Genomic DNA, 12,751 nt, shown 5'->3' with positions numbered 1-12,751 from the left:
CAAGGAGACGAGCCTTGTACTTCACCAGAAGAAGAGGAACCCCACACATCAGGGCAGACTGGGACCCTGCTGAGTGAGCAGTGCCCAAGAGGAGGAGGGCCTGGGCACCACGAGGGATGCCATACAAGCAGTGGTGCCTGCTCACCAGGAACCAGGTCAGCTTCCTAGAGAGCTGCCTTACAAGGAGCATGGCCACCAAGAAAATGTGAGTTATCAGCCTCAGCTCAGATACAGTGAGACACCACAAACACAATGGTTTATAGGAATGGGGAAAAAGGTACAGGTCTAGGAGTGCCTAGGACAGCCTGGTGTGGAGAGGATCATGGGCTCTACCAAGGCTGAAAGTCCCAACATGACCCAGGTCCTTGCATCCATGGCTATGGCTGTTGTCTCTGTCACTGAGGCCTCTGAGGAGACAGCTGATCAGTAAAGCACCAGGGCCTCATTGCCTCCTCCCCTCCACCCATGAAGCAGGCAGGGGTCGTACCATTCTCCTGCACTTGGAAATGAACATCCGCATCTCCTACTGCCCCACAAAGAGCCCTGAGCAACCTGTCAAGGAGAAGGATCTCCCTTCCCTGGTGCTTGGGGTCCCTTCCCTGGCCCTTGTGCTTGGTGACACACATCCAGTTTTCCTACACATCAGTGTCACCTTCACATTGCCTTTGTCTCCTTGTCCTCACTGCCTCCAGGGTTCTGCTCTAACGAGCTCCAAGGGAGGCTGTGTCAGTGCTGGCCCTCAGGGGGACACTGCAGGAAACTTGCCTCTGACTTGCACTTCTGGAGAGATGTCTTCAATTGTCTCTGAGTGCCTGAGGTTTGTGGGCTCATCAGCAAAGCCCCCAGAGAGGTGATTGCAGTGCCTTGGGCTGGTGCTGTGCTGCTGAGCTGGGCCGGGCTCGTGGGACAGAGAGAGCTCGTGGCAAGAGGGCCCTGGTGCAGAGAGAGAGCTGTGCCCAGGACCAGCTCCTCTGCACAGCGCAGCAGGGCTGGGGGCTCTGACCGCAGCTGGCACGCAGAGAGGAGAGAAGGAGAGAGGGCTTGGAGGCACTGAGGAGCACAACAAGAGAGGGCAGCGTGTGGCAGGACACATCTGCAGGCTCTTGACACCGTGAGGCTCTGGCAGCAGGGCACTGCAGGTGGGGTTGCCAGAGGGGTCTTCTACATCTGGCACATCCAATGGCTGACAGCACCTGTCGGGATGGGTCTCTCTGTTTCTCCAGAAATGAGCAGAAAATGCTTTAGAGAATGGCATCTATGGTTGGACATTTAGAGAGGAAGGCTAAAACTGGGGTTACCTGAAGGGTAAGATTTTTTCTATAGTCTGTGTTTTGAGCTTATGGCAGTGGAGTGCAGGTAGGTTTCATGGTAATTTGTTGTCAGCATTGTGTAGGAGACTGAGACTCCGGGAGCATTGCACTGAGAGATCCATATGTCAGAAATGAACTTCATAAAGTGTCTTCAGCCACCTCAGCTTAAAGATTGCACCAACGTCATGTTTGTGGACTCCTCAGGTTTTTACTGAGCTGACGCTAATCTGGCTCCTGGCAAGGATATGGGCAGATAGCAGGGACATGGGCAGGCAGTAAGAGGGAGCTGCTGCCAGAAATGTTGTGTTAGGGAGGGCTCAGGCACCTCCCTGCCATCCCCTGCAGGGCAGGCGCCTTCCCTGGGACACCCCCTGCTCTCCTCTCCCAGCAGCACAGCCTCTGCCCTGGTGTCCCCAGCAGGAGCTGCCTCGTCTGCAGGCAGAGCTGCAGCACAGGAGGGTCTGCTGAGTGTCCGTCTGTCCCTCCCTGGCCTTGCCTCCCCTGGCAGCAGCACGCTGGCATTCCTCTGGCTCCTCCAGCTGGCCGTGCTGCTGCTGATCTTGTTCCCAGGCTGGCTGGGGATGGGGTTTCACATGCCCATGGGGAGAGCCCTCGGTGTGCTTGGGGGAAGGGGAGTATGGGGACAGGGTGAGGGGTGTGGAGATGGGCACTTTGAGCTTGGATGTCTCTGCTCTCAGCAGTGTCCAGGTTATTCTCAGGTGAACTTCTGATTGCAGTTTTCATGCAGCACAGATCAACTGAATCCATGGATAGAATCCACAGGATCCACAGTATTTCACGTGCAATAAGAAAGAAACTTACAGGATTTCTGCCTTAGAGATTCTCCACAGGAGTAGTGGCTAAGCTAGAAGAAAAGACACAAGTCTTCCTATGTTATTTACCTCTTGGTGTAGGACAGGACTGACTCCTGCATTGCCTATAGCAGAGTCCTCTGCTCCAAAGCACAGCCTAAGGCAGCATCAATCCACATGCAAGAAAGGGATCTGCAAAATACCTTCATGGAAGTGAGCAAGCATTTTGTGAAACTTAAATGAGAAATGGAAATCCTTTTCCTTAGATAATTCTAATGTTAATAATCACCGTCTTTCTGTTCCTTGGGCAGGACCCCATGGCCAGAACAAGGAAATGCCCAACATCAGCTCTGTGAGCCAGTTCCTGCTGCTGGCATTCGCAGACACGCGCGAGCTGCAGCTCCTGCACTTCGCGCTCTTCCTGGGCATCTACCTGGCTGCCCTCCTGGGCAACGGCCTCATCCTCAGTGCCGTAGCCTGCAACCACCGCCTCCACACCCCCATGTACTTCTTCCTCCTCAACCTCGCCCTCCTGGACCTGGGCTGCATCTCCACCACTCTGCCCAAGCCATGTCCCCTCTGGGACACCAGGGCCATCTCCTATCAAGGATGTGCTGCACAGGTTTTCCTCTTTGTCTTGTTGATGTCATCGGAGTATTCCCTTCTCAGCATCATGGCCTATGACCACTACGTTGCCATCTGCAAGCCCCTGCACTACGGGAGCCTCGTGGGCAGCAGAGCTTGTGCCCAGATGGCAGCAGCTGCCTGGGGCAGTGGCTTTCTCAATGCTGTCCTGCACACAGCCAACACATTTTCAGTGCCCCTCTGCCAAGGCAATGCTGTGGACCAGTTCTTCTGTGAAATCTCCCAGATCCTCAAGCTCTCCTGCTCTGATGCCTACCTCAGGGAAGTTGTGGCACTTGTGTTTAGTATTTCTTTAGCCTTCGGTTGTTTTGTTTTCATTGTGGTGTCCTATGTGCAGATCTTCAGGGCAGTGCTGAGGATGCCCTCTGAGCAGGGCCGGCACAAAGCCTTTTCCACGTGCCTCCCTCACCTTGCCGTGGTCTCCCTGATGGTCAGCACTGGCATTTTTGCCTACCTGAAGCCCAACTCAATCTCTTCCCCATCCCTGGATCTACTGGTGTCACTTCTGTACTCAGTGTTGCCTCCAGCAGTGAACCCTCTCATTTACAGCATGAGGAACCAGGAGCTCAAGGATGCAGTGAGGAAACTGTTTTTGTATGTGCTTATTAAACATCAATATTGTTAATATTATTGTGATTTTTATCATATTATTTTTATCCTTAGTATTATTATCATATTTTAAACATTAATAATAATCCTGTCAGGACTACTATTGTATTTGAGAAACGAACATGACAGATTTTCATATCATTTTTCTTTTCTTTTTATTATTTTCATGACTTCTGATATTGGCTGAATTTATTTAGTAATTTTTTACTTTGAGTACATCTTCTAATCAACCTATTGAACTAGGCATGCTCTGTAGGTATAGACAATAAAGCAGACAGCATAAATTCACTGATCTCAGCTGCCATCTCTTCCCATGTACTCTGGAGCTGGGGGAGCAGCCCCAGCACACAGGAGGAGCTCAGGGCCAAGAGCCCAGCTGCTACATGGAGGAGCAGCCCCGGTGGCCCTCGGGGCTGCCTCTCACTGCCTGCTGGGCTCTGCCTCTCTGCTGCCTTCGGGTCGGGGCTGCTGCTTCCCTGGAGCCATGGCCATGGCCAGCAGCAGGACGTGGCCTTTTCCTTCCTACTCTCTTTTGGCTTCCACTTTGTTCTCTTGTGCTCTTGTACGTGGGTTAGCCGTCAGATCTCATGCACCTTGGTGACTGTCTTGATGTCCCTACAGTGGCATTTCTGCCACATCTCTGTATGCCTCTTCTAAAGCTGGTGTCAGAAATACACCCAAGGAGCTCCTCCCTCGACAGGCTTCTTGTTTTTCGGGGCTTCAGGATGGATCAGTCCCATAGTGATTACTGAAGGACAAAGGACTGGACTGGGATCTGACTTCTTGATAGCACATGGCCCAGCAAACAGTAATAAGTGGCATGGCCTTGGCATGTCCTGCAGTTACTGGGTCTGATGGCAAATGGCATCCTGGAGAGGAATGTGGAGCTGCTCTGTGCCTGGGCCAGGCCTCTTGTGCTGGCCTGGGGAGCGGGGCTGGCCCTGCAGGGCACAGGCACTGTGTGCTGGGGATCTCCCAGGCAAGAGACCAGGGCTCCTGCAGCTGCACCATAGCCAGCCTCCTCGTTTCTCACCTCAACCAGAAACTACACATGCGTGAGCTGCCTGCTTCCTCCCCCTCTAGAGGGAGAGGAGGAAACACATCTAGAGAGAGAAGTGAAAGGACATAAAAACTCACAGAGAGATAGACACATAACGAAGCGAAAGGAAAAGAAAAAAATAAAGAAAAAGGAATTGCAACCCCAAACATGAGGAATATTTAGTAACTCATCGGTTCCCACAAGCAGATTGCTGTGCTGCCAGTCTCTGAGAAACTGCTACCTTGTCTTGGAAAGATGACCCCAGTATTTACTGCCAAGCACCATGTTATGTCTGAGGTGGACTGAGCAGAGCTCAAGTGCTCAGTCTGGTGTGAGCAGGCAGAGGAGAGCTCTGCAGCCCCAGGGCACACAGCAGCCCCAGCAAAGGAGCCTAGCGAGTGATTCCTTGCAGCCCTGGGGCAGTGGCAGTGACCTCATGAGCTGGGTCTGTCTCCCAGCCTGCCCAGCATGGCCCTGCAGAGTGCCCCCGTGCCCTGGGCACAGCTCCCTCGCTCTGCAGAGCAGCACCTCTGGTTGTCATGTCAAAATCAAAAGATTTCAGCTTTTGCCTAAAGTCATCCTCCACGGCTGCTTTCAGTTTTCTACACAGAGGCAGCCAGTGCCTCCAAGATCCCTGGAGGAAAATGAAGCATGCCTGAGGGCCTGGAAAAAATTAGCCTGAATCCATTCTGGAACCAAAACTTAACATCAGGAAGCTCACTTCTGTGGTTGTGCAGAGCTGCTGGGCACATGGTGCAGGGTGTTCCTAGACATGTTTGTGTCCTCTTCCATTTTGCCTTAAGCGCCACTTCTGTCTTAGGAATGGAGTAGCCAACAGAGGTGAGACAGATACTCTGAGATCATGAGAGCCATCAGAAAGCTAATCCCAACAAGATTACTGCTATGGGGAGGTCAGCTGAACCCTGGCTAAGAGTGATGTGGGATTTAGGGGAGGGAAGAGGAGCTAGGGCAGCAGAAATCCATGATTTGGAAGATGAAAAAATGTTCAGATAATGTTCATGCTATTCTAACACTGACTTCAAAAATTCATGTGAGGCCCTTCCAAGGTCTCAACCTGTAAACTTAATCCCTAACCCTTAATGCTACACCACACCCTGACAGGAATCCACTACTCTAATGCCAGAACTCATAGTGTCCCTTGAAGCCAAAACTCAGCCCATAGCCTCTTTCCCTTACCCTTACTCTTTTGTTTACCTTGATCCCTGCCCTTAATCCTAGCATTGAAATGCTCTGTTTAACCCTAGACACCTTCTTTACAGACCTAAACAAAACCCTAAACCACAAAGCTTCCCCATACCCTAAGCACAGACAGCACACCTTAAACAGAAGACCAAACACTTCCACTAAATTTGCCTTAATCTCTAACTCAGAAAGATGAGCCCTAGCCCCTAACACCATACATGAACATCTAACACCCAAAGCCCCTCTTCCTGTGCATTAACCTCCCCACCTTCAAGCCCTCTAACTTTAGGTGCTTGGCCCCTTGAGGCAGGGCAGGAACCGTGAGGTTGCCATGAGGTCTCATGGCATTCAAAACCAAGTGAGGACTGAAATCTGGCAGTGGCCCTGCTAGGCCAGCAGAAGGCACCTGCTTGGCATGCTGACTGGGGGATCCCCTCTGCCTACACACCCAGGAGGACCCAGGCAGAAAGGAGGCCCCAATATGGGTTGTCCTGTCCCTTCTGCTTGAGTCCATGAGTGGGCATCAGCAGGCACAAGGCTTGGCTGTGTGTAGCCAAGAAGCTGCAAGGCCAGCAGCAGGCCCCTGGCTTGGAAGCTGCTGCTGAGGTGACTTGTGTCTGGTTGGCTGAGAGGCCACAAGGAGCCTGCTGGGTTGGGATGCCTACTTCAGGAGGGATTTCCACCCTGATGGAGCTTCCTTTGGTAGTAGGAAAGAGCAGAAAAAAAAAAAAATCCACAAACTGTACCTTGGATGTTAAGCATTGGCCACAAGGAGGAAGAAATGTCCCTCAAAGGGTCGTGCTGTGCTGCCAGAGGTCACCCTCTGATTAGACCGTCGCTTTGTCTTTCAAGGAAAATCTGGTGAGGGCTGATGAGACATGGGTGAAAGCAAGGGATGAAAGCAAGGTGATGAACAGAGATGGGTGTCTGCAGACTGCAAGGAAATAGTTCAGACTACGGGACAGCAAAGGAAAGCCTGCAGGGGAGAAGGCAGAGGGTGCTGGTAGAAATGGCAGGCCCAACAGCCCTGAAATTTCTTTCCTCTTGGCTAGAGCTTAGGAGATATGTTATATTCATTCTGATGAGGCCTCACCGATTCCTTGCAACCCTGTACAGCACCACGGAGGTGTCACACCAGTGTTGTTCTCATGGCATCACACTGACCACCACATCCCACAGACCCCAGCAAGAGCCTTGAGCCAGATGTGGGGGTGCAGAATCTCCTCTCGCAGTTCCAGGGGTCAGGCCTTGGCTCTTCTGCTTCACTAAAACCAACAAAGACATTTCTCAGCACAGTGCTTTGCCTGTCTGTAACCATGGCCTCCAATTATGTGCCCTAACAAGGCCCTGGGGAGGCTTTGTTAGTAACAGCCCTCAGTGGGGCCCATTAATACTCCAAGTCACTTCAGCTTTTCCTCCTGACTTTACTTGCTCAAGCGGTTACATCACTCTCCTCTCAGTACCTGAGCTTCATAGACTCAGCACCAAAATACACCATGGACCTCATTAAAATGCAGAAACTCCTAACATCTCTTCAATAGTTTCTTCAAGCCTTCATGCCTTGTATAGCCAATTACAGAGTTTGCATGGCGTACTTAAGGAAGAAAATTTCAAAAAGCAGCTCATAGAAAATATTTTCAGTTTTTAAAGGCTGAATTTTGCTGCATTTCAGTTTTGAGAATCATTCTCCTATTGCTGTTCATCCAGGGTAACTTCTTTGGAGACCTTCTTCGGGAGGAAAAGCAGAGTCTGGAGGTCAGACACCCTCCCTGCCAGCAGTGGTCTTTGTCACTGTAAATGTAGCCCAGCCCACACATGAAACCCTTTCTAAGACAACTCGGGTTCCTTGAGAACAAATAAAATAAAATAAAACCAAAAATAAAATAAAATAAAATAAAATAAAATAAAATAAAATGAAATGAAACATAAAATAATAAAAAAAAATGAATCCTAAAATGAAATAAAGTAAAATAAAATTTAAGTGACTTTTGGAACCTGAGAAATTCTGTTTGAATTGCAGTAGACACCTAGATATCCATGGTATCTCTTTGGTCTTCTGTGGAAAACTCAGGATGAAAACGAAAGAAAATATATCTTTAAGTTGCTGTAGCTATACCCATGAGCTTGGCTGCTTTTGGGAAATTGCCCCTTTCAGACATGAAAACCTAAATTGAGTAATGTGAAAAGACCTGCCCAGTCAATGGAGTAGGGCAAAGTCCTACTTCCAGTGCTATAGATGCAGAAGGCAAAAAGAATTGCATTGTGCCTGACACTACTCTGGGACGTGTCACCCAGGTCAGGCAACTTTGCCTTAGTGCTGACAAGTCCATCACTAAAGCACGCTCCCAAGCTCTACATCTACACCTCGGCTCTCCAGTGGATGAACCAGCTCATCAGTTTTCTACCTGGGAGATCCTCTACCCATACACAAATATCTTCTTCCTCTCTTGCTTGACCAGCACGGTGACTGGGATGTGGAACACCCTCATCACTGTGCTGGTGCCTGACACCAAACACCTGCAGATGCCCGTGGCCTTCTTTCTGGGGGAGAGTTGTCCTCCTTGCACAGTTCCAGCACCCTGCATCAGATGCTGGCAAGCTTCCTGGCTGGGGACAGCACCCCCTTTGCTCACAGAGGTGGCAGCACTCTCACCTGCTGTCATGGTTTAACCCGGCCGGCAGCTAAACACCACGCAGCCGTTCGCTCACCCTCCCCCTCCCTCTCTGGGACGGGGGAGAGAAATGGAAAGTGAAGCTCGTGAGTTGAGATAAAGACAGTTTAATAAGACAGGAAAATAATAGTAACAAAATAATAATAATAATAATAATAATAATAATACAATGGTGATAATAGGAAAATAATAATAATGTGTACAAACAAGTGATGCACAATGCAATTGCTCACTACCCGCTGACCGATGCCCAGCCTAACTGAGCAGTCCGGCCCCCTCCCCCCGGCTAGCCACCCCTATCTATTGTTTAGCATGACGTCAGATGGTATGGAATACCCCTTTGGCTAGTTCGGGTCACCTGTCCTGGGTCTGTCCCCTCCCAGCTCTTACTGCACCCCCAGCCTGCCTGTTGGCAGGACACAGCAAAAGGCTGAGGTGTCCTTGGCTTGGTATAAGCACTGCTCTGCAACAATTAAAACATCGGGGTGTTATCAGCACTCTTCTCATCCTAAGCCAAAACACAGCATTCCACCAGCTACCAGGAAGAAAATTAATTCTGTTCTAACTGAAACCAGGACACCTGCACCTTCTGCATGACCGCAGTGCTTCCTGCTGGGGGCCATGTCCTACGGTCAGCCCTGGGCTGTATGCCACCCCTGTTCTCTGCAAGGCTCAAGAAGTGGAAGGTCTGACTCCAGAAGGCAGCTGTACCTGAACCAGGGCAATTTCTCTCATGTACAGGAATTCTTTCTCCTCCTCCCAGATACAGTTCTGTGGCCCCAGTGTCATAGACACCTTCTGTGGTTTTGTTCCATTGCTGGAGCTCTTCTGCAGTGTCACGGTGATACTCATGCTCTTTGATTTCATAATCTACATTTTGGATCCAATCTTCCTCTTCCCTCCCATACAGTTTTCATGTGTGTGCGTCTTGTGTTGGCAGGCCCAAGGTCTTGTCCACCTGCTCTTTAGTCCTCATGAGTGTCACTGTTTTCTGTGACACCACCCTCACTGTCTGTGTGAAGCCCATAAAGGCTGTGCTCAGAGGTTTTAACCATGCCCTTTCCCAAACCTTCATCATCCCCCTGCTCAATCCTCAGCTTGCTTAGCAGTTGAGTGGGAAGGGTGAGAGACATGCTGGTGGAACTGCTCCAGACGTTGTCATAAGATCTATCTGAGAGGCCTTGGAAAGGACAGGTTGACCAAAGAGGTTCCTCGAGAAAAGGCAGATGTCAAACACATCTTGTACTTAAAGGTCAAGCAGAATGATGATTAAGCCTAATCATGAACTAGAATGCCAGCGTTAGCCCTAGCCCTCACCCAAGAACTAAACAAAACTCTAACCCACAAGGCTTGCCCTTATCCTACACCTTGAGCAGGCATCTTGAGCAGAACACCAATCCCTCCCTCAAAGCCCTTCCATTGCATTAGCCCTAGAAGTTGACTTCTAATCCCTAAATGTTAAATTGACCACCTAACCCTCCACCACACACACAACACATCTCATCTTCAAACCCACTCCTATCCCTAACTTCAGCTGTTTGTCCTCTTGGGGCAGGGCAGGGACTGTGATGTCCTTGATCAAAGAGTCACTCTCCTTTTTTTTTATAAAAGCCCTTTAAGTACTGAAAGGCTGCAATGAGGTCACCCTGGAACCTTTTCTTCTCCAGAAGAGCCCCAGCTCTCTCAGCCTTTCTTCATAGGAGAGGTGTTCCAGCCCCTTGATCATCTTCGTGGCCCTCGTCTAGACCCATTCTAACAGACCCACACCCTTCTTGTGCTGGCGGCCCCAGTCCTGGATGCAGGACTCCAAGATGAGCCTCACAAGGGCAGAGTAGAAGGGGTGAATCACCTACCTCCACCTGCTGGCCACTCCTCTGTTGATGCAGCCCAGGATACAGTTGGCCTTCTGGGCTACAAGGGCACACTTCTGGCTCAGGTTGAGCTTTTCATTCAGCAGAACCCCCAAGACCTTCTCTTCAGGGCTACTGTCAATCAATTCTTAACCCAGCCTATCCTCCTGTATGGGATTTCCCCGGCTCAGGTGCAGCACTTTGCACTTGGCCTTATTGAACCTGCTTAGGTTCACATGGGGCCAAATTTCAAGTTTTCCCAGAACCACTTGGGTGGCATCCCTTCCTCAGTTGCATCAACTACACCACTCAGCTTGGTGTCATCTGCACACTTGCTGAGGGTGCACTTGACCCCACTGTCTATGTCATTAATAAAAATATTAAACAACACCTGTCCCAGGACAGACCCCTGAGGTACACCACTCATCACCAGCCTCCACTTGGACATAGATCCATTGACCACCTCTCTCTCGGTGTGACCTTCAGGCCAACTCCTTATCCACGGAATGGTGCAGCCATCAAATGCGCATCTCTCCAATTTGGAGATCAGGATGTCATGTGGGATAGTGTCAAAGGTCTTACAGAAATCCAAGTAGGTGGTCTGTCTTCCATTGTTGTCCGATGTGGTCACTCCATTGTAGAAAGCTACCAGATTTACCCCCTGGAGAAGCCATGCTGGCTGTCTCGGATCACCTCTTTGTCTTGCATATGCCTTGACACTGACTCCAGGAGGATTTTTTCCATGATCTTGTCAGGCACAGGGGTGAGGCTCACCATTTGGTAGTTCCCCGGGTCCTCCTTTCTACCCTTTTTAAAAATGGGAGTGATGTTTTCCTTTTTCCAGTCAGCAGGGACTTCACCCAACTGCCAGGACTGTTCAAATATGATGGACAGAGGCTTGACAACTACATCAGCCAGTCCCCTCAGGACCCTGGGATGCAAGTCATCATGCCCCATGGACTTATACTTGTTGAGTTCCATCAGGTGGTCTCAAACCTGCTTTTCACTAAGAGCAGGTGGGACTTTGCCTCCCAGCCTCCATCCATGGGTTCAGGGAAATGAAAGACTTGTGAAGCCTGACTGGCAGGGAAGACTGAGGCAAAGATGTTGTTGAGTCCCTCAGCCTTCTCCATGTCTGTCATTACCAGTCCACCCTTCTCATCCATCACAGGGGGTACACTCTCCTTGGCCTTTATTTTCCAAGCGATGTATCTCTAGAATCTCTTCCTGTTATTCCTTGCATCCCTTGCTAAGCTCAGTTCTATCCATGCATTGCTTTCCTTATCCCTTCTCTACACATCCAAAAATGAAGTATTTGTGAGGGCCTGGAAAAAGAACTTGAGATCCACGGAATCTATTCCGGAAACAAAACTAGTAGGTAGAAAGCGCAATTTTGTAGAGAGGCAGAGCTGATGGGCATACTGGGCAGGATGCTCCTTTAGGCCCTTTTCCCTCCTGACTACAATGCCACTTCTCTCTGAAGAACAGAGTAGCCCACAGAGGTGAGACATATACTGCCTATGTCATGGATGTCATCGGAAAGCTGATCCCAATAAGATATGGGGAGGTCAGGAGCAACCTGGACACGAGAGATGTGAGATTTTCAGGTGGCAAGAGGAGCATTGTCAGCAGAAATTAATGATTTCATAGAGGTAAGAGGAATCATGTAATGTAGATTATGCAGCAACGCTGACTTGTACAGTCATGTATGGCCCTTACACTACTTAAACCAGTAGTTTTAATCCTTAAATCCAAATGCTGTTCCAACACTCTGACAGGAATCTATTTCTCTAAAGCTTGAACACAAAGTATCCCTTGAAGCAAAACTCAACCCATAGCCCCTTTCCATTATTTTACTCTCTTACTCACCCTAATCCCTTCCCCTAATATTAGTATTAAAATGCTCTATTTAACCCTAGGCTTCTAGGCAGACCTAAAAATGACCTAAACTACAGAGCCTGCCCATACCCTAAACATACCCATTTGCTGAGGCGATCGGCTCCGGGGCAGACGTGTTCTGCAGCGGAGCAGGGGACCGAGGCGGGCAGGGCTTTTTGTCCGGCATCGAGGCCACTCGGGGGAGCCGCCGGGACCCGGCTGTGCTCGCGAGGGAGGCTGACGAGGCGAGGGCGGAGCCAGCAACGTCAGTGGCGGGCTATTTAAATCAGGCGTTGCCACCGTTTTAGAGCCATTTGCTGAGGCGATCGGCTCCGGGGCAGACGTGTTCTGCAGCGGAGCAGGGGACCGAGGCGGGCAGGGCTTTTTGTCCGGCATCGAGGCCACTCGGGGGAGCCGCCGGGACCCGGCTGTGCTCGCGAGGGAGGCTGACGAGGCGAGGGTGGAGCCAGCAGCGCCCCCTCCCAGGCTGTTTAAAAGTTGCCCCTAGGGAGCGCGAGCGACCAGGAGCGCGGCGAACAGGACGGGCAAACAGGGCGTGGCACGTCGAAGGGCGTGGCAGTTTGCGCGGCAGTTCGCGCGGGCAGGGCGAGCGGGGGGCCCATCGTCGCTCTTTTGCAGCTGCCTCTCCCTTCGGTGCTTGCAACCTGCTTGCGTAGAACCTGACCATGGTATCGACCAGGCAGAAAACCGTGGCCTCCGCATCTCGTGCGGC

General features: G+C 50.6%; 1 protein-coding gene across 1 annotated transcript in view; it reads left to right on the top strand.

Annotated features, from left to right (window-relative positions):
- Nucleotides 1-2,456: 2,456 nt before the first annotated feature.
- LOC311216348 (olfactory receptor 14J1-like) overlaps nt 2,457-12,751 on the top strand; it is a gene marked incomplete at both ends in the record, with an annotated part of 60,813 nt that continues 50,518 nt past the window's right edge. Inside the window, one exon of the mRNA XM_084297893.1 lies at nt 2,457-2,694. Within this exon, the coding sequence (XP_084154019.1) occupies nt 2,457-2,694 (238 nt within the window). The remainder of the gene's footprint in view (nt 2,695-12,751) is intronic.

Source organism: Netta rufina, assembly GCF_964035555.1.
Source record: "Netta rufina genome assembly, chromosome: 18".
In the NCBI taxonomy this organism is placed as follows: domain Eukaryota; kingdom Metazoa; phylum Chordata; class Aves; order Anseriformes; family Anatidae; genus Netta; species Netta rufina.
The sequence above is the reverse complement of the archived record's forward strand: the minus strand, read 5'-3'. Positions and strand labels throughout refer to the sequence as shown.